Raw genomic sequence first — 23,493 nt, 5'->3', positions numbered from 1 at the left:
AACAGGTACTGTTACTGTAAATAGAACTATAAATAAGATTCAAAGAGAAGAATGCACTAGTAACCATCCTTGCTTGACTGTGCATGATAATGTCGATTAGCCTATCAGCCTTGATGAGAAACTCTAAAGATTTTGTTGAGATTGACAGGTTTCCTCACCCTTACCTTTTAAGTGTAGTTGATGATACAGGTCCTTTAAGGACTGATATTTTCTGAGCCAGGAATCTGTTCAACTATCTTTCTGTGACTCTGTGGCTTCTCTGCTGATTATTGCTATTTTAAAGCATTTTTTGTTGTAGTGCTGACAGAAGCATTAGTATGGGCTCTGTTTTGCCACTGGTATTCTGCTGAGTGACATTACTTTCTTTGATGGACTTGCATAGAAATGAATATTAGTCAAATTCCATTGCAAATACTCCAGGGAACTCATCCTGATATGCATACTGGCATAGACTGGTTTGAACATTTCTGTAAGTAGCTGGACTGAGAGGAAGTCCAAAGCCCTTCTCAGCAAGGCTGTAGCTGTAACGCCCATTATTCAGTTTGTTTGAGAGTGATACTCTGTGAGCTCCTCTTCTGGGGCCTTTGGGTCCTGGCAACTGCATACTGGCTTCTGTAGGATTGGACCACAGCTCTGGCCTGGCCTAGCTTTGATTTGACAAATCTACTTTAAGGGCACCCCACTCACTCTGGTCCCTCAGACTCTGGGCCCCATTCAGTTGACCTGCAAACACCTTAAAAGCCCCCATTGCTGGAAGCAGAAGCTGGGAGCTTCCTGCAGGAGGCATTCAAGTCAGAACTCCCAAGCACCATTAGCTGTTATGCTTGGAAAGACTGGGTTAAGGAGGAGACAGGTGCGGAGGAGGGGGCTGGGTGGAGGAGGGCTGGGTGGAGGAGGGGCTGGGTAGAAGGAGAGGCTGGGTGGGGGAGGGGCTGGGTGGAGGAGGGGCTGATGTTGGGGTGCTTCCCATTTATTCCAGCTCATTCATTCTCAAAAAGAAGTCAGGAGGCAGGCAGTGACCCTCCCTCTCATCTTTGAAGCACTCTGGTCTGCCCCTGCCTCCTATCAAAGTCCACAAGCACGTCCTGCCACAACAGTGTGCGGGCCATGAGCACAGGCTTGTCTTGCTGGGTGAAGGGCTGCATAACTCTCAGTCCAGCCTCCCTCCACACTGCAGTGGCTTCAGGCAGACAACGCCATAGGAAGTTTGGGATCTCTGGGCTCCGCAGAAGATATCTGTACCCTTGGGTCTTGGTGTGCCCTTCGGAGAAAAGGTTTGGGGACATAGACTAAGCCAAACACAGATATCATAAAACAAAATTTATCTTTAATTGGTAAGTGTCAACAGCAGTACAAAAGATGGAGTGATGACAACTAGTTTAGGGTAGAGGACAGTCTGAGGTAAATGAGCATAAATAGGCAGTTCCTATAGACACTCCCCCATGGGCCTGAGCCCCATCATGGCATATACATTATCACCCAAGGATGGCATGTCTAACACATATCAGGAAAGCACCTTGTGCAAAGAGGGGGAAAGTAGCTAAGGTGCCAACATATTCCAGGATAGACGAAGACGGCACGCCTTTCTATCGTATCTTTTCCCTTAATCATGAGGCAGAGCAGGGAAGCAGCCCTGGAGAAGTTCCATTGGAGGGTGTTCCATGCTGAGTTTGTCTCATGCCAATACTGTCCAACAAGATCCAAGAGGTCTGTGTATGTGACAAAGCTAAGGGCAGTGATCCACTCCTTCCGATTCTAATTTCCCACTTCTTTAAGTCCTCAGCAAACTGCTTTTTTTTTCACTATCCAGAGGAGAGTGTGCGAAAGCTGTGATGGTAACCCTTCAGGTCATTTAAAAACTTTACACTGGACTGTACAAGATTTTTTTGATAAACTATTTACATTTTCAGACTTTCAAACATATTCAAAGCAGCAATAGACACTAGTTTTTTTTTTTTAATGCTTGTTTTTCTAATTGCCCAAAATAGTTACCAGCCATGGGCCAAGTAGGTACCTGTGGTATTCATAGAATTTCAACAAAGAGAATCTGCACTTAAAATTTGCTGGAGGGTGTGCTGAATGTCCCTAGAGTCTAAAGGGTCACACCCACACCCACAGTGTTGCTATGGGAACCAATGCACAGTACCTTGACAACAGAGTTGTAGTTGTCTGGACAGCCCTATACAAGCTTTACACTTCCAAACAGCAGCCAGCATGTCAGTCCAGCATGTCAGTGAGTTGTGCTGATTAAATTAACATAGAGTACAATCTCACAATATACATCACAAACAAATTACAATGTAGGCAAAGAAAAGAGTTACAGTAAGATAAGTTATGTAGTAACAGCTTATAGGCTTGTATAGGGTAATTCAAAATTGTACATGGCAAATACAAGAATGAGCCAAAACAAGTGCTAAACATCCTAATGTGCTACAAGCTGGAGGAGAACACAATGAAGACTGCATTTAAAAAAGGGAGCAAATGCACATGTGATGGAGAAAGACAATGGAGGATGCACACCAGCAGACCTGTACTGTATAGCAATTACAATTAAACAGTAGCACATTCCCCAGACTCCAAGAGAGCTCACACTGAAGCCCTGCGCTATGCCTGCACTTCTGTGGAAATAAGACACCAGCAAGAAACATCACCCACTGTCTTCCTCCAACTCCTTTGTCAATAGAAGGGAATCTTCAGGAAGCCTTCCTTTTTCATCCCTCCCCAACTCCCTGCATCTCTTTCCTCAAGAAGCCCCAGTGCCAGTTTACAAGTGTTTGGAAATAATGGGATGGGGACAAATGATGGGATGGGATGCTTACATATCATGATTTTCATTCTATTTTTGATGTACAGAGCCATGATCAAGCATACGTGGTATCAGAAACAATGTGATTGGCAGGAGAAATAGCTGCTTGCCAAGAAACCATGTCAGGGGTAGAGGACCTAAAAAACACAGTGCAAGTGATACGAGTGAGGTCACCACTGTCATTATACTTTCAGAATGAGCTCAAGTGCCAGTCCAATCCTTGGAGGAAATTCGGACATCTGGCAAGGCTACAGCTGGTGCAGTTGCCACTTTCTTAGTAAAGAGGAAGACCCTGCCATCATATCAATCTGTATCTCTAGACACATCTCTTTGGAGTTGTTGGCTCTTGGTACAGGACTTCTATGGCTCAAAACCATGAAGGAATTCTTATTTCCTTTCCCTAAGGAATTGGTAAAGTCAACTGATTGAAACTGAGTGACTAGAGAGCAACAGCCTCCTAGGTGGCATCAATGTGACCAACTAGGCCATGTTTCTAAAGGAAGGTGCTCATCCCCAGTTGCTGAGCTCCAGGCTCAGAAGGTTGTACACTAGAGAGGCAGCCTGGCTTTCAGCTCTGGAGGGATCATATCCTTCTTTAGCACTCCTGACTCCCATAGGGCTCGTGTCCAGAGGAGGCCAGCATTTGACAAGTAGAATAGCTCTGTGAGCCACACCTGAATTTAGAACCTGGCCTGGGAGTCTGTGTCAGGCCTTGGCAAAGGGATTCAGGCCCAGGGCAGGCTAGAAGGTATCAAATACCAAATGAGGCAAACCCGAAAGGCTGAGAGAGTGTTTGTGAAAACAACATGGCCTGGAATTTGCCAGTGAGGAAGAGAAATTGCCAACCAGGCTTCTCATGTCCATGGATGGACCTTCTCTCTCTCTGACTTGTTAGTTAGCCCTTCCTTCCTATTCCATAGAGCCATTCATTAATAAGAGGATTGTCTAACAATACCACTGTTCCCAGTTGACAAAGAAAAGCCTAGTCCAGTGAGTTCTTTCATGGAGACAAATTTGGGTTTTGATTTAAAGCTAGTGTAAAAGAGGGAATGCTGCTGGAAGGTGACTTCAGAAGCCCCCTGACTGGTACCACGAGGCTTATACTAACCTTGTAGGAAGATCTTTACCTCTAAAATGCAACTACTGTTTCTTGCCTCAGAACTACTTGGGGAGATGGATCTGGACTCACAGAAAACCGACTTTCTCATAGCTCTGCTGGAAACTGAGTGTGTGCAACTCTTTGCTTTCTATAAGGAAGGAGGGGGAAGTCTGAGTTGGGGGACCAGTGGGTTCCGGACTGCATGAGAACAGGTAGGAGTCCTGGTGTCTAGGCTAAGGATGGACACTGCCTCACTGGAGCTGATAACTCTGTCCACACTAAATGTGACTGGGCAGCTTTTAATGTGGAGCAACACATATGGATAGAAAACAGAAAGAAGATACATAACTTATATGTCACTAGGAATTCATGAACCAAAAATAAATTCTATTTCTATGTTATATTTACACAATTAGAAAACTCTAAAAATGAGATGGTGAAGTCATAAAAACTTTGTTTAAGCTCCACTGATGTAAGTGATCTCTGTGATTGTCGTTCTCCATTCCCATGGATATTTAGAGCCAAATGTGGCTAATAAATAGAATAAACTGTGTATGCACAAAATTTAGATTAGAATACAGCATTACTGTCTGAGCCAACGAGAGGCATTCACACTCCGTCAATCCCAGACAGCCTTTGTATTTGAAAACATGGCTAGAAGTTACTGGACCCAGTGCAGAGGCAGAGCTGGAGCTGACACGAAGTTCCTACACACATGTATTTTGCATAAATAAATGAAATAACAAGACATAAAAAATGACTCAGATCCGGCAACTGTGAGGCAAGCCCACACGAGTCGAAACAGATGACTTTTGTTCATGTATTTTCCATACCAGTTTCACATTAGTCAGTGATAAAAATACCATTTATATCCAGTGCTTGTAACACTTACGAAACAGCATCTGTGAGTGTGTGTTTTTTGTTGTTTGTTTTTCTTTTTTCTTTCTTTCTTTTTTCTTTTTCTTTTTCTTTTCTTTTTTTTACTACAAGCAAATCAAGTTTCAATCCTACAGAACAGTCCTTTGTTCTCCACCAGCCCAGAATATTATTTTGGCATGGTCATAAAAACAAACAAAATTAACTAGTATGCTAAATGTTTGCCTTTGTGCAAAATTAATTACATACAATACAATGCTAGCCATATAACATTCTACCTATGCAGCACAATAAAAAAAAAAAAAACAACTAAAAACAAACATACCAGTGAGAGCAGAAGCCAAAGAGAAAAGGAGAAACATGAGGAGGAATTGAGGAGAGACAGAGAGTCCAAGAAATCAGTAAGACATAATAAATACTCATTTTGCTTTTGAAAAGTGACCTCCTCCTCATATGAAACCAATGTACAAAAACAAAGTTCCAATCCCCAATCAATATTAAGAACAAAACATTCCTATCAGTACCTTAAACAGCTTATGGAGAGCACTCACAGCTGGTCATCTCTTGGCTAGACCTATTTATTGCTATTAGGTATGGCCTGGAGCACTCTTTAAATACATGTGAAGTTTTACTACTTTCTCCCAATTGACAAAATGGCTCAAAAAATGTGATGGAGCTGTTCTTTGTCCTAACGTCCTAACGCTCAGATTCTGGGCTGTCCTGTTCACTGACTTGCTCCCATGGAAGGGTTCTGGGTAAGGTTCCCTGTCAGTAACCAGGCCTGGGTTCAGGAAGATCAAAGTTACAACACAGTAGAACTGCCTGTAGTTAGGAGATGGAAGAGGGAGCCTCGTGCCCCCCAGGCCAGCAGCAGGTCTCCAGAGCTCATCTGAGTGACAAGAGCTGATCATCTTACAAGCAGCCACTGAGAAATGAGGTCTGCTGAGGAGCTGGTGGGCTGCCCCAGGAGTCATCTGTCCTACAGGCTGGCAGCACTCTCTCATGCTTCCCCTTCCCTGTGGCTTCCTTTTGCCCTCATCTTTGTGTTGAGGCTTTTAACACCCTGGAATTTTTGGAAAGATCTCCATGGGTGTTCCAGCTGGGACCAGGTTGCTTAGTAAAGGTGGCAGCATGCCAGCTCTACTGTAGACCCCTGTGTGGCCCGTGGCCCTTGGGCTTCAGAGAGGCTTCGAGAGGCTCCTTGACTGGCAGTGACCACTGCTGATCTCCACTGCTGAATGGAACTCAGGTTTTACTGTTTACTGACAACTGAATGAGGAAGAAACTCTAGGCAAAGACCTGAGGTCACAGTGACTCACAGGGGCATACATGTTTACATGTAAGACACCTTGACCCAGATGCACAAGCCTGCAGCCAAACAGACACTCGTCTTTTAAAAACAACAATATATGCATTTACTAACATCACTTCAGAAATGTTTCCAGGGCTCTGGGGACATGACATTGCTATGTACATCTTTTGTATCCAGCAGATAAAAGAGGGGAAAGGGCAAGGAGGGCAAAAAAATAAAAATTATTAAATTAATGCCACCAATAATTTTTAAAATAAATAGTAAGTGGACCCTTGACATTCTGGAATGAATAAATTATATTTAAGAGAACAATGTGTTAAGACTGAATGTCAGGGTGAAAGGCGAGGGGAGAATGGATGTAGTGAGGGGTGGTCTCAGGCAGGGGAGACCACCGTGTCGGTGTCTGGTGTGGTGATCGCTCTGATGCATCTGTCATCCCACGCCACACACTGATGGCACGTCAAGAGGCAAACACAATTGGGTTCACGCACTGTGGCAGCCTTGCTCATTCCTTACAATATCTTGTCTCCAGATTCCTGAGTACTTCACCATTTTCTGGGAAAAAAAAGGTGGTGTGGTTTGCTATTTTATTTTAAGATGCCAAAGATTGTCTAAGACTTTGCAGTGTCTCCTGTAAGACTTTCAAAATAGTTAAGATTCAAAAGTTATGAAAAAAGTTTGGCACATTCAAAGTTGAATTCTACACATGGAAAACAATGGAATTCCGAGGCCTTCTGAACGTGTTCTATATGCAGCCGCACACGCCGTGGACTTGTCCGGTTTCACAATATGAAATCTTCAGATGTTTTCTAAAGTAATTAGAATAAAAACACATTCACAACCTGTAGCCGGCACAGCATACCTGAGTGAGAATGTTTAACCCCATCTAAAACAGTAACTTAAACCCTTTGTCAACATCCCAAAGAAAAATAGTAAGACAGAAATGTAAGACTTGAAATACGGCGATGGGCGGAGATAAGTTTCCAAGTCCCGGTGTCTCATATTTAATACGTCTTCACCTAAATAAACAACAACAGTAACGGTAACGACAAAAACTCAAGTTTATGAGAAATCAGGAAAACTTAATCTGTCTCACACGTTACGAAGCGATTAAGACCACTCTGCTGATGTATGGTGGAGCCACAAACGCATGCGGGCTCTTTAAGAACTTTGTTGTTGTTGCTGGGGGAAGGGGTGAAATGTCAGAGTGTTTTAATTCAGCAAACAAAAGCTCCTCAGTTGGCACTGACAGGCTCTGGGGCCTCATTTTCGCTGCTATAGTCTGATTTGGGATCATCTTCGTAGTCGTCATAGGCTTCCATTTCATCCTCTCCATTAATCATGTCATTCCCAGCCAGGCTTGCGCCGTCCATCTTCATACCATACGTGCTCTGGATGACAGGGAGGCTGGGCTCTGGGCTGGCAGAGGTGCTAGAGCAGTCAGATGTCATCTGAGGTGATGGTGTGGTCGTTGCCATAGTAATAGCACCAGGATACACAACACCTGTTCCTGTGGTGATGGGAATCTGAGGCTGTTGCCTGTATAGATTCAGAAACAAAATGAAAGAGACAGGAAATGTCTATAGGTTCTCATATGAGGCCCAGGACTCCCTAAGCCACATTTTTCCAAACCAGGACCTCTGTAAACATGCTAAGTGACCAGAAGTGACAAAAACATTTCTTGGAAGAGTCCCTGGACTGTCCCTGATGCTGTGGCTGGTGGTTAAATAATACAACGCAGCAATTTGCTGACAGTTTCACAACATAAAGGCAGAACATTCAACTTGGCAAATGTCACTGAGCTCAGATCACACTTGGCATTGAGTTGAGCACAAATGCTGCAGTTAAGACCACAACAGCCCATGTGAGACCATTTTAGAAGAGACCAGGGAACAGCTTTTTTTTCTCTTAATCGTCAAGAAGCATGGGCATATTGTAATGATACTCTTAAGTGGGTTGGTGTCATCTTTAGCTTGGTTTGAGAACTCTGGATGAAAGAGAAAAATGGGAAAGGACCTGGCAAGTCACAAATAGTCAGATCTGGCAAAGGTTTCAGTCCTTCTCTGTTCTAATGTGTACTTGTTGCTGTAGCTGGACTTGGCAAGCTAGGATCCTTCCAGAATAGTCATCTCAGATGCCACTGTTCCTGAGGCTGAGGATGGAGCTGGGGCTGGAGGACTCAGCAATAAAGAGCAGTAAGCTTTGCACCCTAATAATAAGATGCACCAGGCATGCTGTTCCTGCTACATCCCAGATGATGCCAAGTCAAGTCACACCAGATCACTTCTTCATACTGTGTCCCCAGTTCAAACAAGTGAGCAGATCTCATGAAGGTCGAGCTCTCCTGTATAGAAAGACCTGCCACTGCATGTCTCCTTTCACCCAGCACAAAGAATTAAAGCTCCACTCAGCTCAGATACTGTGTCTCAGGTGACAATTTCAATCATGTACAATTTATCAAGTGGCCCTCAGTGGTTCGGGGCAGCAGAATATAGCAGCACATACTTCAAGAATCATTGCAATTGCTCTTGCTGAGCTTTGCTATCCATGTTTGTAAAAATGTGGTCAGGGTGTTCTGGAAGGACTTGCTGCCTGTTGTAACCAAGGCTTCTAATCAATCGTCATGTGAGCAGTTATTATTGACCTTCTACATCAGTAAGACTTTCTATCCACCTCACTCTCAGGAAAGACATGCATATGTATGAAGCAGCTTTGTGGTCAGCTGGTTAGGGACACCCCAGGATGGTGTCATTTCCTCCAGCCTTGTTTGTAGAAAGAGAAAGGCCAAGATGCCTGGAGATATGTGCTCATGCTCCCTTTAGGAGAGAGACATATAACTTCATCCAACAAACATAACCAACCATCCCTTAAATTCCTATTATTCTTTAGATGACATAAGCTGATGACTCAACAGCACATAGCTGAGCTGGTACTAACACTGGACCTGCTATTAACCAGTTCCTAAGATTCCTATGTTGAATCTGATCTCCTGAAGGCAGCAAGTGATAGGAGAACTTACTGTATCTGTAGATACCCACCATGAAATCCTGTTCCCTCTCAAATTCCAAAAACATATGCTGCTTGCTTCTTAAATTTGGGATAAATTAGCACAAATCTAATATCATGCTAACATTCTCAGGGGGGTACTACATTACATTTATAACTCATTTTCATCAATTATAGCAGAATTATTTTTGTCTTAATTTATAAGTGTAGATAGAACACTCTTCTACAAATATTGGCCCATTTTACATATTTCTTAATGTGACAGCTATTCTAAACATTTCAGATCAACACAAACTATCAAATGGAACATTTTCTTTAAATGCAGAAAACGCATGCTTTTCACGAGAATAGGTCGTTGCTTTTTTATGTATTTTAATTAAAATATCCGTATGATATGTATAGCTGTTGTTTTTATGTCTTAAAAAGATCTAAATTGAGCCCAAAGCCCAGCTCTTGGTTTTGTAAGGCTCTCTCCCTGGGATCCTCCCATGGTTCATTGCTATACTCCTCTCCAGGTCTCTGCTCCACCTACCACCTTCTTGAAAGTTCTTTACTAGTGGGTCTGGAGGTGGAGCCACTCCCTCCCTGCTCTGCCAGGCACTCAGATGAACTTGGGTGGAGAAAGTGCACGGCCCTGCTTCTGCTCTCTATATGTAAAATGTGAGCTTTGCACCAGTCTCTGGTGCTGTCAGGCAGCAGCATTCAGCACATTTTCCCAGTCCACGCCTTTCTCTCTCTAAACAGCCAGCCTTATAGTAATAACAAAGCTGTCTTCTCATTCTAAGATGATGGCCTGGCTTTTCATTTCATGTGGCAACCACACACAACTAGAAAAGACTTTCTGCAAGCTCCCACCATCACACTGATTCACTTGTGTCTCTGAGCCCAACCCTTTTCTTGCACTGTGCATGCTTCATAAGCTCAGAATCTGACATAGAGGCCTCTTGCTTGTCCACTGAACTGATTTTCCATGGCTTACTACCTCTCCCCTCCTCTTTAGCTGCTGCCTACTTCTTTGATGTTCTCAAACAAAACTCAGAGATATTGTCTTTCTTCATTTCTTCCTTAGTTCTTCCTTAGACCCCTTTCCATTGCCCCAATACTGTACTGAAACAACTTCAAATACTAAATCCGAAGTCAGCTTGGTCCTCATCCAATACTGTGGCTTTAAATAGTATCTGTGTGCTAATAATGCCGAAGTTTCTATCTCTAGCAAGTACCTCCCTCCTAAACTCACACTCACTCTGTCTTTCTCTCTCTTCCCCCTTCTTCCTCACACTCACACTTGTGTGTACTTTTATTTGGATGCTAAAGACAATTTCAGTCTTATAGGTGCAAAACCAAATGCCTAGTCATTCTCTGTATTTCTAGTCTTGAGTGGACACTCTGATCTTGGCTAACTAGTACTTCCAATCTTTCCAGTTGCTCAAGCCAATCTTTAGTAAGAGTTCTTTCAATTACTGCAATTAATCCATTAGTAAACCATGTTGGTTCTACATCGGGAAAGTATCTAGAATCTATCTACTTCTTGGCACATCCACACCTACACACCTGGTTCAACCACCATCAATTCAAGTATGATTTATCCTAGGAGCCTAGCCTCTTTCTGACAGGCTGCTCCTTCTCAGACAAGTTTCAACATAGTGACTGGAGCAATCCTTTCAAAGCCTAGCATCTTTTGTCTTGCTTTGTTTTTAATTCTTCAAAGCCTTTCCTCTATGCCTAGAGTCAAACTCAACTTCACAATGGCCTGTAAGGTCTTTCACAGTTTGGCTCTCTGTCACCTATCTGACATCTATAATTCCCACCTATTCCTCTGTTCTGCTCCCATCATTCTGGATTCTGTCTTCTCGAATAAACAGGCATAGTTACACCTGGAGACCTAGAGTACTGTGTCTTCTCTGCCTACTATCTGCACAGCTTGACTTCTTACCCACTCAGTTCTCATTATCTGGAAAATGGCTGTGGCTACCCTAACCATTGGACCAGCCTCCAAAACACTCTGCCACTGTCCCTTCCTATTTCACTTTTCTCTGAAGGAACTTGTAGCAATTTTACACCTATTTATTCATTGATTGGCTTCTTCCACTACTAGAATGTAAGCTTCATAAGAATAGCATTCTTCAGCCAGGCGGTGGTGGTGCATGCCTTTAATCCCAGCACTCGGGAGGCAGAGGCAGGCGGATCTTTGTGCGTTCGAGGCCAGGCTGGACCGACAGCCTCCGAAACAATACAGAGAAACCCTGTCTCGTAAAAACCAAAAAAAAAAAAAAAAAAAAAAAGAATAGCATTCTTCACTAACATAGCTCCAGAGTCCAGACCATGCCTGACCACTGAGCACACTCAGTAAATATTTGGTGAATACATCGAGTTAGTGAATGAGGAAACAGACCAGTAAATGGGAGGAAAGAAACAATGGAAAAATGTGAGTGGCATTTCAGACAAGAAAAGACGTGAGATTAGAAGTCTGGGAGGGACAATGACAAAGAAAAGATAAGGATGTGACAATCTTTAGAAGTTAAATGATTGTCTGCATAAACAGGAGACTAAACCAGAAAACCAGGACCAACTTGCAAATCAACAGGCAGATTTCAGAGCAGCGAAGGAGAAACAACCTTCTGGTACTAGAGAGGTTTCCCAAAGGAAGCAGCTCTCTTGGGAGATGACAAACCAGCCATCCAGGAGCCTTAATGGAAGTGCTCAGGATTACAAGGGTGGTTGGTGACATGAAGCATGGAAGATCTGAGACCCTTCTGAGGTTGCAACAGACTCTGTGGGAATGAAGCTCAAAGCTATAGTCCACTCTGACTGTGTTATATTATTAAAGTGAGCACAACTAGTGTGAGCTAAAGAACCTTGACTCTCATTGTTGCTCCACCCAGTCTATCTTATATATTTGTCACTGTTTATGTTGTATTATTGCACATTTGATATTTTCTTTCTTTTTTTTTTTTGGCTTTTCGAGACAGGGTTTCTTTGTGGCTTTGGAGGCTGTCCTGGAACTAGCTCTTGTAGACCAGGCTGGCCTCGAACTCACAGAGATCCGCCTGCCTCTGCCTCCCAAGTGCTGGGATTAAAGGCGTGCGCCACTGACGCCCGGCCACATTTGATATTTTCTATCCTATGCATCCACCCCCTCCTTTATTAATAGTCAGGAATCTACTTTCTACTAGCCAGACCTTCCCAAACCTCAAGTGCCTCCTTCCAAAGTGCCTGTGGATGGTCTGGTATTACTGCATAGCAAACTTCCTTCCTGGGCTTCAGTTATTTCTATCTTCTGTCTAGATAAGCACTTCATCAGGCTGTACTGTGAATACCACCTGTACTGTAGCTGGTGTGCAAACTATTATCAGTTATCCCAGTGTGGTAGTTTGAATGTTATTGGCCTCCATAATCTCACAGAGAGTGTTACTATTAGGAGGTGTGGCTTTGTTGGAGTAGGTATGTTACTATGGGGGTGTTTTGAGTTTTCCTATGCTCAGGATACTACCCAGTGTCTCAGTCTATTTCCTGTTGCCTACAAAATGTAGACCTTTCGGCTACCTGAATGCCACTATGCTCCCCGCCATGATGATAATGGGCTGAACCTCTGAAACTGTAAGCTAGCCCCCTCAATTAAATGTTTCCCTTATAAGAGTTGCCATGGCCCTGGTGTCTCTTCACAGCAATAGAAACTCTAACTAAGACACCCAGTCATGCATGTGTCTGGCTTATCTAACCACTGAATGCTCAAAAAACTTTTGTCTATAGGAACACTGCTTCATACTTGGTGATTTAGTACAGAACTGGGCATCTTGCTGGTTTCTAATAGGCTCTTAACAATTGACTGGTTAATCAATAAACAAACTGAAAAAGAAATCAGCCAGCAGCATCAAGTGTTGTCTATCAGGAATCACTTTCCTAGAAAAAGCATTTTTCCTTCCTTTACAGATCAATTGCAAAGTTAAAAGTACAAACACTGCACATTTCACAGATAGGAGTAGCTGGCAGGTCTCGGGCTCTACAAATAATGAATGCGCACATCCAGACAGAAGCTGAAGATGTCTTGGAAGTGTTTGCATGTGGTTGACAGGAACAGAGCAGGACCTGGGCTGGATCGAGACCAGCATGGAGACATGGTTTTAAATCACAAGAGTAGTTCTGGCTGTGACAAATATAGAAGGATTACATGTTTATGCTGGTGAACCCCTATGGTTTGCTTCCTCTTAGACCCTGTCAAGGTCTGTAAGTAGAGGCAACAGGGCTTCGTTCATGAGAATGTGGGAGAGTTGCATGGCTCTGCAGCTGATGCTGTAGGAGGGGTGGAAATTTGCACAGTCTTCTTGCATTATCTACTGGTAGTTCTACGCTGGGTCCTTATTGGACAGTGCAGAAAACAGAATTCAGTGTCTTACAAGCTTGACTTGACTCCTGTATATTTAGGATCAAAATGGTGGGTTTCCAGATCACTTAGGGCACAATTATCTAGGGAAATAATACTTCTAATACGATATGAAATAAATAGCGGACACATAGATTTTTCTACAGTAACAGGTCTGCATGTTAGTTAGTGTTCTTGGCATTTTCCATTTGCTGAGCCATCCCATCTTCTGAGGGGCTCATGTTATCGGTGCCATGGTCATCCTTATTCTATATATGGAAAACTGATAGGCAGAGTTGGGGTTTCTGAGGAACAAAGATTCATACATCCCGGTACAATGATGAAAACACAGTCTAGCATTGGAGCCAGAACAGGCTGGCTCTGGAGTCAATGCCTTCACTACTGTCCTCCATGGGTTGTGAGGTGCACACAATGTTAAGGCAAATATACATTATACCCATATCAGCCTGACTTACATCTCAACGATGCACCTGACTATGTGCCTTGGACAAGTGACTTCATGTCTACCAACACAGTGCCTGCCAGTCCTGAAATAGTGATGTTATCTATCCAAAGCATTTGACTTATTTTCAATAATCTATATTCTTCACTTAGAACATCATATTGCATAGTATGAGTATTTAATACTTTTCCACTATTGCTGCTTAAAAAGTCATCCCACTTGGATACACTGCAATGTCTATGTAATTTACTACTAGTTCTGGGGTAAATTACTAAATGTGTTCCAAATAAAAAGTAACTTTAGCAATGATTCATGAGAAAAATACAGCATTGTAGCTATATAGACCTCAGAAAATATCAATTCTATATTCATAGAATGATCACAAAATACTAATACTTAATGTGCCATATGAAAGAGTTAAATCTCAGGTAAGAGGAAATTCTATTACATATTGACAGAATGTTTTTGTAATAGCCAGGTTTTCTAACTAATCAGTTAAGTTGTACAGTCATGGAAATGCACAAAAATGTCAAGTAATATATATGATATTCTGGCTTGAAAGGGATGCATGTCTTTTCAAAATCAGCTATAAAAATCGATCTTGCCCCATCAAGATGTCAATAGTAATCTCTGAGTTTTTGTTTGTTTTGCTTTCTGTTCCTCTGGTTGTAAACTTACAGCTAATGAAGATCAATTTCCAAAGATGAACCTTGGGGAGTTACCACTCTATCAGATTTAACTATTTAAAAGAAAATACTAGCTTTATGTAGCAGATATTCCTGGAACTGGGCAGAGGGAAGCAGTCAGCTGAGAATAAAGAACAGGCCTGGTGGTGGTGGCGGCACATGCCTTTAGTCCCAGCACTCAGACAACCAGGGCTACACAGAGAAACCCTATCTCAAAAATAAACAAAAATCACACAAACAAAGTAAAAATAAAAAACAAACACAAAAAACCAGAATGAACTTTCTGGTCACTGCCTGCCTTTGGCATGTTCTAGGGAGTGAAGCTACCCTTCCTAACAGGTCTCCCTGCACTGTCAAGAGCAGTCCCGCCCCTGCAGCTCGTATCAGCACATCCCACAGCCGTGTACTGCATGGCTTTCAGGGTCCATGAGCCCTTCACGAACTGCACAGTTATGTTCATGTCTGTTCCGGAAGAACTTATGAGGCACATTGTGAGGAAATATGGTAAGGAGGGTTTCTTTGCTGTTAAGGATGACAGGTGAAGATGTGAAGCTGAGCTTTCATTTCTCTTCACCTTTGGGAACCATGCAGATTCTCTGAACCTTAATTCCTGTATCTTACTTAGAGCATTATGGATTGAGTGACTTGGATATGCAAACACCTAGTTCAGTGTGGGCACCCAATAAACTGTAGATGTCACTAAGTTAACTGACTTTCAGGGAATTACCAACCTATTCTACCAGCCTGCACCAGTATGTGATGGGGTATTTGGATCCAGACCCAATTTAGTGTACTCTATAGCAAAGATGACTAAGTTAAATAACATTGCTATAAGTCATCTGTTCAAGTATCAGGAAACAAACAGTACTTCTGTTAATCTTTTAGACTGTGGTCAAAGAGACCCAGAAAGTATCACTCAACACATAGGGGCATAAGAAGGCCAGGAATCATAAAAGCTCTCAAATTTAAACTTTTCAAAAGATAAACACAGTCTCAGGGATGCAATACCAGGTTAAACACACAAGATGTTTATCATGCAGTCTTAAATCCATATTGTGTTAAAATGACTGGCCTACTGAAAGGGCACTGTGAACCTGTATTTTTCATAAATTGTCTCATTATCATGTGAATGGCCCAATTATATTGCATTGTACTTTTTGTGTTAAAAGCATTATTGTAAGAGGTGCAAACACTTGCAGCACAGAGGTATATGATAAGCCTATTTTGTCACATCTTCATTTATTAACATGTTAGAATCTTCAATTAATAAGGTGGGGCAATTCTCTTTATCCCTAAAAGGGTCTGTTTGCCAGAGTCTAGAGAAACTCATAGGTGAACTAGGGTGATACATAGTTTTGCTGGGATAACGGTTACCTATAAGTCAAAATGCTGATCCTGGGGTTTCCAGTTACTGTCCTAAGCACTGTCTTCTAAGAGTTCTGCTTTCTTGAATTGTCTGAGTAACTATACAGAATGCCTGCTCTCATTCCTCCCGTTTCTCTTGTGAGGAAACAGAAGCTGGGTAAAGGTAAGGCCTCTGCCCAAGTAGGTGACAGAGTCAGCATTTGTTGCTCAATCATCAAACTGCAAAGCCTCAGTTCTCCCCAAGACCCTGTTGCACCACACATAGAAGGTTATTTTACTGACTTCCCAGTTACGCTGTTTGTTGCCTGAATTCATCCCCCCTTTTAAACACAGGCTTCTGAGACCAGCCAAGTCCGTCCTCGGGGTTTCCCTGGGAGCACCCTTAAACACAGAGTGCCGCTGGCTCTGCCCTGCGCGGCCCCCTCTTTGCACCTTTAAGTGGAATTCTCTTGCTTGGCCAGGGCACAGCTCCCCTTTCTCCTTCACATGTCCAGCTAAGGTGGTTTCCTTTCTGCTTCCCCCACTCCTCTCTCTCATCCCTCTCCTAGGATTCTCCCTCTGCCTGCAGCTGCTTCAGCTTCTGTCTCCAGAGTGCCCTCCACAACCCCGCCCCCCACAGGCTGCTAAGGTCTGAGTGCTGGAATCTCTAGGCATCTGCCCACTTATCCTGACTACTGTGGTTAGGAGGGGCCGCTCTTGAATGCAGACAGCCCGTCAGCCAAGTCGAAATTTATACCAGAAATCTATTACCTAATTTTTAAACAAAATGACATGAAATCAGACTTGAAGATATCAAAAACATGCCCAGTTTCTGATTTAAGCAAGAAAATCCACATTGTTACTGCTTCCACCACAGGATAATTTACTGCAACAGGAGTTCTGGATACGGTGCCAAAAATGAGGTCTTCTAACCAATGTCAAGGCCAATTATCTTGTGGTAGATCCCACAACAAAAGCAGGCCATTGTGACTACAGTCAGAAGCACCGCCAGAGAAGCCGGGAAGCTGTGGGGATTTCTAAGAGTCAGTTTTTACTTTTTCTCCCTGTGTGTCTGTCTAAATAAACTACCAGAAACTCTGTGTGTGGGCAGTGGCTCTCTCTGTTGAGCAGGGAAGACATACCATCAGCAGGTTTGTGTGGAGTGGGGGCAGGAGACAAGTCCCATGGCCACGCCCTTTTCGTATCACGATCCTCCCTTCACTAACCTCTTCCCCAAACATGTATGCCAGGAGCATCTATGGCTCTTTCCTGGAAGGGGAGGATGGGGCTCCCCTCAGGGCTACGTACCCCACAGTGAAGAACTGTCGCATCTCCTGCCTCCGGGAGCGCATCAGTTGCTTGTATTCCCCAATCCGAAGCTTTTTGCCATCCACGATGCACGTGCGCTTCGGCCGGGGTTTGTACTTGTAATTTGGGTACTTCTCTAGGTGGATCTTGCTTAGCCGGGCCTGTTCTTCATAGTAAGGTTGCTTCTCCTGATTGGACATGGATTTCCAGCGAGATCCTAAACATGATATTAGCCTTGAGTATAGAAGCGGTCATGGCCATGTCCACATGTCCCAGATCTAAATGACTGGTCATGTTTCCAATTACTTTACTGCCTTTGCCCAGGAGCTCCTGTTACCTCACACCACTGAACCAAACAATAACACCAACAAAAATACAATGTTTTTACTGTATTTTTTTCTCTCTCAGCATTTTATGGCTGGTGATACTATGTTATTTTTAAAATTATTGTCATTACTTTGTGTGTACCCGGGTGTTCAGGTGTGTCAGCAGACATCTTTGGGAAATTAGTCCTCTTCTTCCACTTTTATATCTACTCTGAGGTCTGAACTTTGGTCACCTCGCCAGGCCTGTGAGACAGGCATCTTTACCTTCTGAGCCAGTCCCTCTGTGCAACTGTAAAATGGCTTTGCTGCCATAGCCAAGAGCTTCCCCTGCTTAGCTGTCTCTCAGCTTCTACTTCTCTTTCCTTCTCCCCTTCCCTCTCTCTCTCTCCTCAAGGGTTAACAGCACAAACCTTCAAGGCATGCTTCTGAGACTGGCAGGATTGTCGGGGAGCAAGAACCTCTCTTGGTCTCAGAAATCGCAATCTCTTTACACAGATGCTAGCATTCTCGTATATATAGAACCTACCCTGTGCACCATCACCTTTAGGATGACACACCTTTCCTTAAGAGATTGTAGCTATGGAAGGGGAGGTGCAGCGGAAGTCAAATGCACCATTCTCAAGTTCTATAAATGATCATTCAAAGATGAACCAGTAAAAGCAGAGATTTTAAAAGATGGTTTATACAGGAAGAAGGAAAAGTATTCCCTTCTCTAATATGGTTTACAAAGAATTATCTAAACACTTGACGGAGAAGGGATGTGCTTTCTTCACATGTATTGAATTGCATTTTTGTGTCTGGTGGATAAAGTGCTCACAGCTGTGCAGGCTGGATGTTAGCAGTTCTTCAGTGGTGATTTTTCACACGTAAACAAATGGCAAAGTTGTACAAATAGTCTCAGTAGCCAGCAGCACCCTGGTTTGCTCTCACAGCATCCCTGTCCTTTCCTGGTGGTTGCATGAAATTGTGCAGATCCATCAGCGATGCCAATCAGCTTGTTATGCCAGCTGCCAGCAGCATAGGGCCCCAGGTTAGGATTCCTGGCACCCTTGAAATGTGAAATGCTCGTGCATAACAGTTTACATTTTAATGAATATACTTTTTATGTTCCTCGTAATGTTTTCACAGGATGCATATCAATAATAGAGATTCTTCAAGGCTGCCAAGATGGAAACAGAGAGCGTCTGTGCCCATCTGAAAGCTTACAAATGCTGCTACCAAGAAGGCAAGAAACAAACATAAAGTTATCAGCAGCTGTAAGGCTGGAGTAACACTGATTTCTTTTATATGTCTTTGAATTTAGACGTGTGTGTGTGTGTGTGTGTGTGTGTGTGTGTGTGTGTTCTGCCTATTAGGAACATTTTAGCTTGTACTTAAAAAGAATATCATCCCCCTGCCTATCTCTGAATCCCTAAAATTGAAAGTTCTCTAAATAGAAGTGATATTTAGCATTTGCTTTAAAATTAAAAAAAAAAAAAACAAGAAGCAAAAAGTCTGTGTTTCCACGTTGTACCTCTATTTGGTCCAAAGTATGTTTTAAATTTTCTTAGAGGCTCCTGTCTCAAAATGTCTCAGAATCAAGTTAAATCATTTATTTTGTGACAAAACATGTGTATTTGTGTGTGCCCAGATCACTGGTATTTACTCAGGTTAAATATTTATTGCTCTTGAACAAAACATTTAAAGAATTAAAGCCACAGTTTAAGCCTGGTGCTTTCCAGCAACTTAAGCGACTCCTTTGGGTTCTGTTCTACAGTGGCAGCTTAAACAGAACAGGGCCGTCTGTGTTTCTTCTCTCAAAAGAGGAAACATATTGACTGTAATGCTGCATGTTGAATAAAATATGTTCAATATGTTGAGCACAACAGTTCCAAACTGTGTAATCTATGCAAGGCAAGCTTACTCTGATGGAACAAGGCTTGAGTTTAAGCCTGGGAACCTGGAGGATAGTGCTGGCAACTCAGGGCTCTGCCCTGTGGTTGCAACTCTGCTCATGGCTATGAAATTTGAACTAGGCATACAGTGTCAGATTAAATGTAGCTTATTTTACAAGTCTTCAAGTTATCACTAGAGACATTGTTCTGCACCCCATGAATTTCACACCATTTGGGAGGCACCCCTAGTACTTGGTAAATTCTCCCAGTGGGCCATGTGAACCTGGACTATAAGGTCTGTGTTTACAGAACTGCCTGTCCCTGTAAGTTCTGTGAGCTCACTCAATAGTTGTTAAATTTACAATGTAAGCACATTACTCTAAATTCAGCTTTAAATTAAAGTTTTTAGCCAGGCTTACTCTGGTGATAATTCTGTTCAAGGAGAAAGTTTACAGCAACATCCCTTCACCTGAACTGTGGTGTAGTAGCACTCTGAGAGAAAATGACCAAGGCTGCCGCCGGCACTTTGCTTTAATTTCATTTGCCCCTGCCGATGGGTTACCCTTAGGGAGTCTCTTCTGGCCCTGCTTCCCACCCTTGCACCAGCCCACCCTCCTTTAGGGTAAGAGATCAGCACCAGCTGTGCTGCAGCACTCGCCTAAGATTTTGCTAATGTTGGAGTTATGCATGTCAGGGAAAGCCTGAAGAATTTTCCTCCTTTCGTCCTTCGCCCAAACCATGAATGCATTCATCGGTCGCTTGATGTGAGGCTCGCTGCTGGCACGGCCGCGGGCATCCCTGTAGACGCGTGCTTCAGCCACAGTGGCGCCTCCTGTTGGCCAACAATAATACTGCTGTAGTTTAGCTGCAGAGCCATTCATTGCTTTGCTTCCTGTAATGTTAGGGCAGGAAGAACAAGACAGGGAAAGTATTATTACCAGGACATTTCACACTTTTCTGCTTGGCTCCACTGCTGTGCCCAGGCTCATCTTCTGTTCTAAGAGACCTTTCAGAAGCAGACAGTTTTAGACAATGTTTCCTCAAGCCTTTCTGAGGCAGTGTCAGAGCCAGTAGGCCAAACTGATTTTTGGACATTGTTGCATCTCTACACCACACAGTACAGTGGTTGTAGGAAGAAAGTCCCAGAGGCCTTCTACTCCTCCATGCTAATCCTGCTATCTTTCAAGTCCTATTCAATTGTTGCTGTTTCAGGAATGAATTAATTCAATAAAATGTATTCACTGAGCAATCACTTACTAGGGGAGCTTTATGGACCAGGGATAGGAAGGTGAATAAAAGCCTTCAGGAAGCTCACAGTCCAGGGAGGAAGACACTTATGACTGACTATGTGGAAAATTCTGCAAGACTGGAATTAGCAGGGCACCAAGAGAATACAAGATGGGATGGTCAGTCAGTCAGTGCATCCTGAGAAACATGACATTGCAGCTGACTCTGAAAGGGTGAACCGGAATCAGTTGGTAAGTAAGGGAGGGGATGAAAGGCAACCAGGAAGGGCATTCAGGCTACAAGAGCAGGCATGATGATGCAAAGGATGTTCATTCAGCATGCACTGGCTCCCCTGGCCTCCAGGCTCATGCCCTGAGTAATCGCTGCACATGTGACTGTCTCATTCTGACAGTGCCACTCCATTCCTGGAATATGAAATCCCTAAAGTTAGAAACTCTGCTATTCTCATACTTGCATATTAATAACTCCCAAAAAAACACAGCAATTATTCATTAAGTAAGAGATAATTGGTCTTTAATTCATATGCAAAAATAGGCTAAGAAATACCCATTTCAAGGGTCTTGATAGATGTTTCTGTTGGTTAAAAGGATATCTTTATTATTTATTATTTATGAAAACTTTGACACTTTCTAGAGACCTAATTTATTAGCACACTGGATGGACAACTCCTCCAGGACAGGACAGGGGCTGAGGCTTACCTTCAGCTGTATTCCTGGGATCTGGTGACATATGTGACACACAGAATTCTAATTACTAAAGTGTGTTAAATGAATGAGTGAATGAGGCTCTGTCTTTTCATACGCCCTATAAGTGTATACAGTGATGTGTGATTTTTGCCTTGTCTTAATCACTGAATATCTCTATGTAGATTGACAACATCTATGGTTAAATTTGAAGTAGGCACAGTTGATGACCTCAGTCAGTGTTCCTACTACACAAACTAGAAAACCTGCCCCTTAAATTCAGTATGCATTAAAACCAACACCTCCATTTTCTAGAACAATCCATTCAGTGTAGGTAGTGCAGTTCTGCAGGAGTAACATGCCCCATCAATCTCTGGCCCTTCTGTCCTATTTCCAGATACCTTGCTTAAGGAACAATTTGTTTGTGTCAAAGCCAGTAATAAATTAGGACATTAAGGGGTGCTATTATTTGGAAAATATGGTCATCATTTACTACAGACAAAAGACAGGATAAAAGGATGAAATTTGGCTAATATTGTGAATTTTTCCTTCAACATGAAGGAGGGCAAGTGAGGCCACTTTTTGAAGATTATAAAAAAATAACACACATTTCATAAACAGCCCTCCCTTAAGCCCAGTAGACAGAATGATGCTTTACTCAGAAAGGCTCAGATCCCAAGATGCATAACTAATATGCTACCTTTTTGCCACCATACCCACAGTACATTAATTTCATTTAAAATGCACTGACCATACAGGATAAATTGATTTCACTTTATGTAGGTTTGACAGCCATGTTTATTGTGCAGTGAAATGCAGTGTAGCTTCCAGCTGACAATATCCATCAACGTGGGGCAATATGCTGACTGCTGGGCCAGATGAAGGCATGCATTACTCTGGAAGCGAAACACTCATTCAGATACGACAGTGTCTTCTCCTGAGGATCACTGTGGTGATTTATGATGCCCTTGGTGCCATTACTTTACAACTGACATGGATGCAGCAATTTATATACTGGCATGTGTACACATAAAAGGAGACAGGTTTGTGGAGAATGTCAGATGTGAAAGCATGTCAGTATTATTCTAAGGTAACTATTATGCCACAGGTGATTAACACTCAGGACCTGCTTTTACTGTTGGCATTTCCTCTCTACTAGCAAAACCCCATAGCCAGCTTCTGATTTCTTCCTTTGCAATGTTATTTCATGGTGACATGGGATGCCTTACCCTCCCATACACTGACAGAAATCATGGTGGTATTTTAGAATTTAGTCCAGAGATACTCCATATATTCCATACTACCCTACTGATATGATAGTTATTCTTCTAGATGTGTACCCAGTTCTCTCTCCTCTCTGTTTCTCTCCTCTGTCTCTACCTTTCCCCCGCCTCCCCTAAGACTGCTACACAGCCTAAGCTTATTTGCCTCTTCAGGAACTCAGTGATGTTCTGCATCTTGCAAGGGATGTAGACCAGCATCTCCCTCCACCAAAGTCTTCCCTTGCCCTCCCTAGCTTGTACCACTTACACCATCAGTTCCAGAGAGGAATTTTAGGTCTCCAAGGATGAATCCATACTGAATAATTCAAGTGCAGGGCATACTACTACAAAATGCAAAGTAAGAAGGCGATCGTTGAGGACATAAGTCTGTGTCCCCCTCTGTCTCCCTTCCATCCTCTCTTTTGCTTGTCACTTCTTTTCTCTTCCAGAAGGAATGAGCTGAAAAATGGTGTTAGGAAGAAACAAGATTTTGGAAGAGGAGATTTATCCAAGGAGACCAAAGCTTAAAATTATGAATCGGACCGATATCTGACTAGCTGTTATTGCAGTGTAATTTTTAACATGGTAGAAATCTTCTGTGCCCAGAACCCGCTGTTGGGACATACATGTTTGCCTGTCTTCCCTTCTCCTCCTCCTTGTGCTCATATCCTTTCTCTCCGGTCTTCCACATCTCCTAAGATAACTCACGAGTATATAAATGATATCTGAGATGTCACTCTCCTTCTTAACTAGACACTCAGTCAATGACAAGTGGCAACAAGCTTACATTGCACATGAAAACTGGCCCCTCACTCTGGACTCACTAGTACTGATATCCTA

At 42.9% G+C, this 23,493-nt stretch overlaps 1 protein-coding gene across 14 annotated transcripts in view; it reads right to left on the bottom strand.

Moving 5' to 3' along the window:
* Nucleotides 1-1,307: 1,307 nt before the first annotated feature.
* Nucleotides 1,308-23,493, bottom strand: part of Sox6 (SRY-box transcription factor 6) — a 540,675-nt gene continuing 518,489 nt past the window's right edge. For 11 of the 14 annotated variants that reach the window (XM_040755979.1, XM_040755976.1, XM_040755989.1 and 8 more), the window contains 3 exons: nucleotides 20,119-20,352; nucleotides 17,261-17,477; nucleotides 1,308-7,632 (listed from right to left, as the gene is read on the bottom strand). In XM_040755979.1, the coding sequence (XP_040611913.1) occupies nucleotides 7,329-7,632; nucleotides 17,261-17,477; nucleotides 20,119-20,352 (755 nt within the window). In that variant the 3' untranslated portion in view covers nucleotides 1,308-7,328. The remainder of the gene's footprint in view (nucleotides 7,633-17,260; nucleotides 17,478-20,118; nucleotides 20,353-23,493) is intronic. The other 3 variants (XM_021230436.2, XM_021230437.2, XM_021230443.2) reach the window with 1 other exon arrangement.

Source organism: Mesocricetus auratus, unplaced genomic scaffold (genome assembly GCF_017639785.1).
Source record: "Mesocricetus auratus isolate SY011 unplaced genomic scaffold, BCM_Maur_2.0 Super-Scaffold_4256, whole genome shotgun sequence".
NCBI lineage: Eukaryota > Metazoa > Chordata > Mammalia > Rodentia > Cricetidae > Mesocricetus > Mesocricetus auratus.
This window is presented reverse-complemented; position numbering and strand designations above follow the sequence as displayed.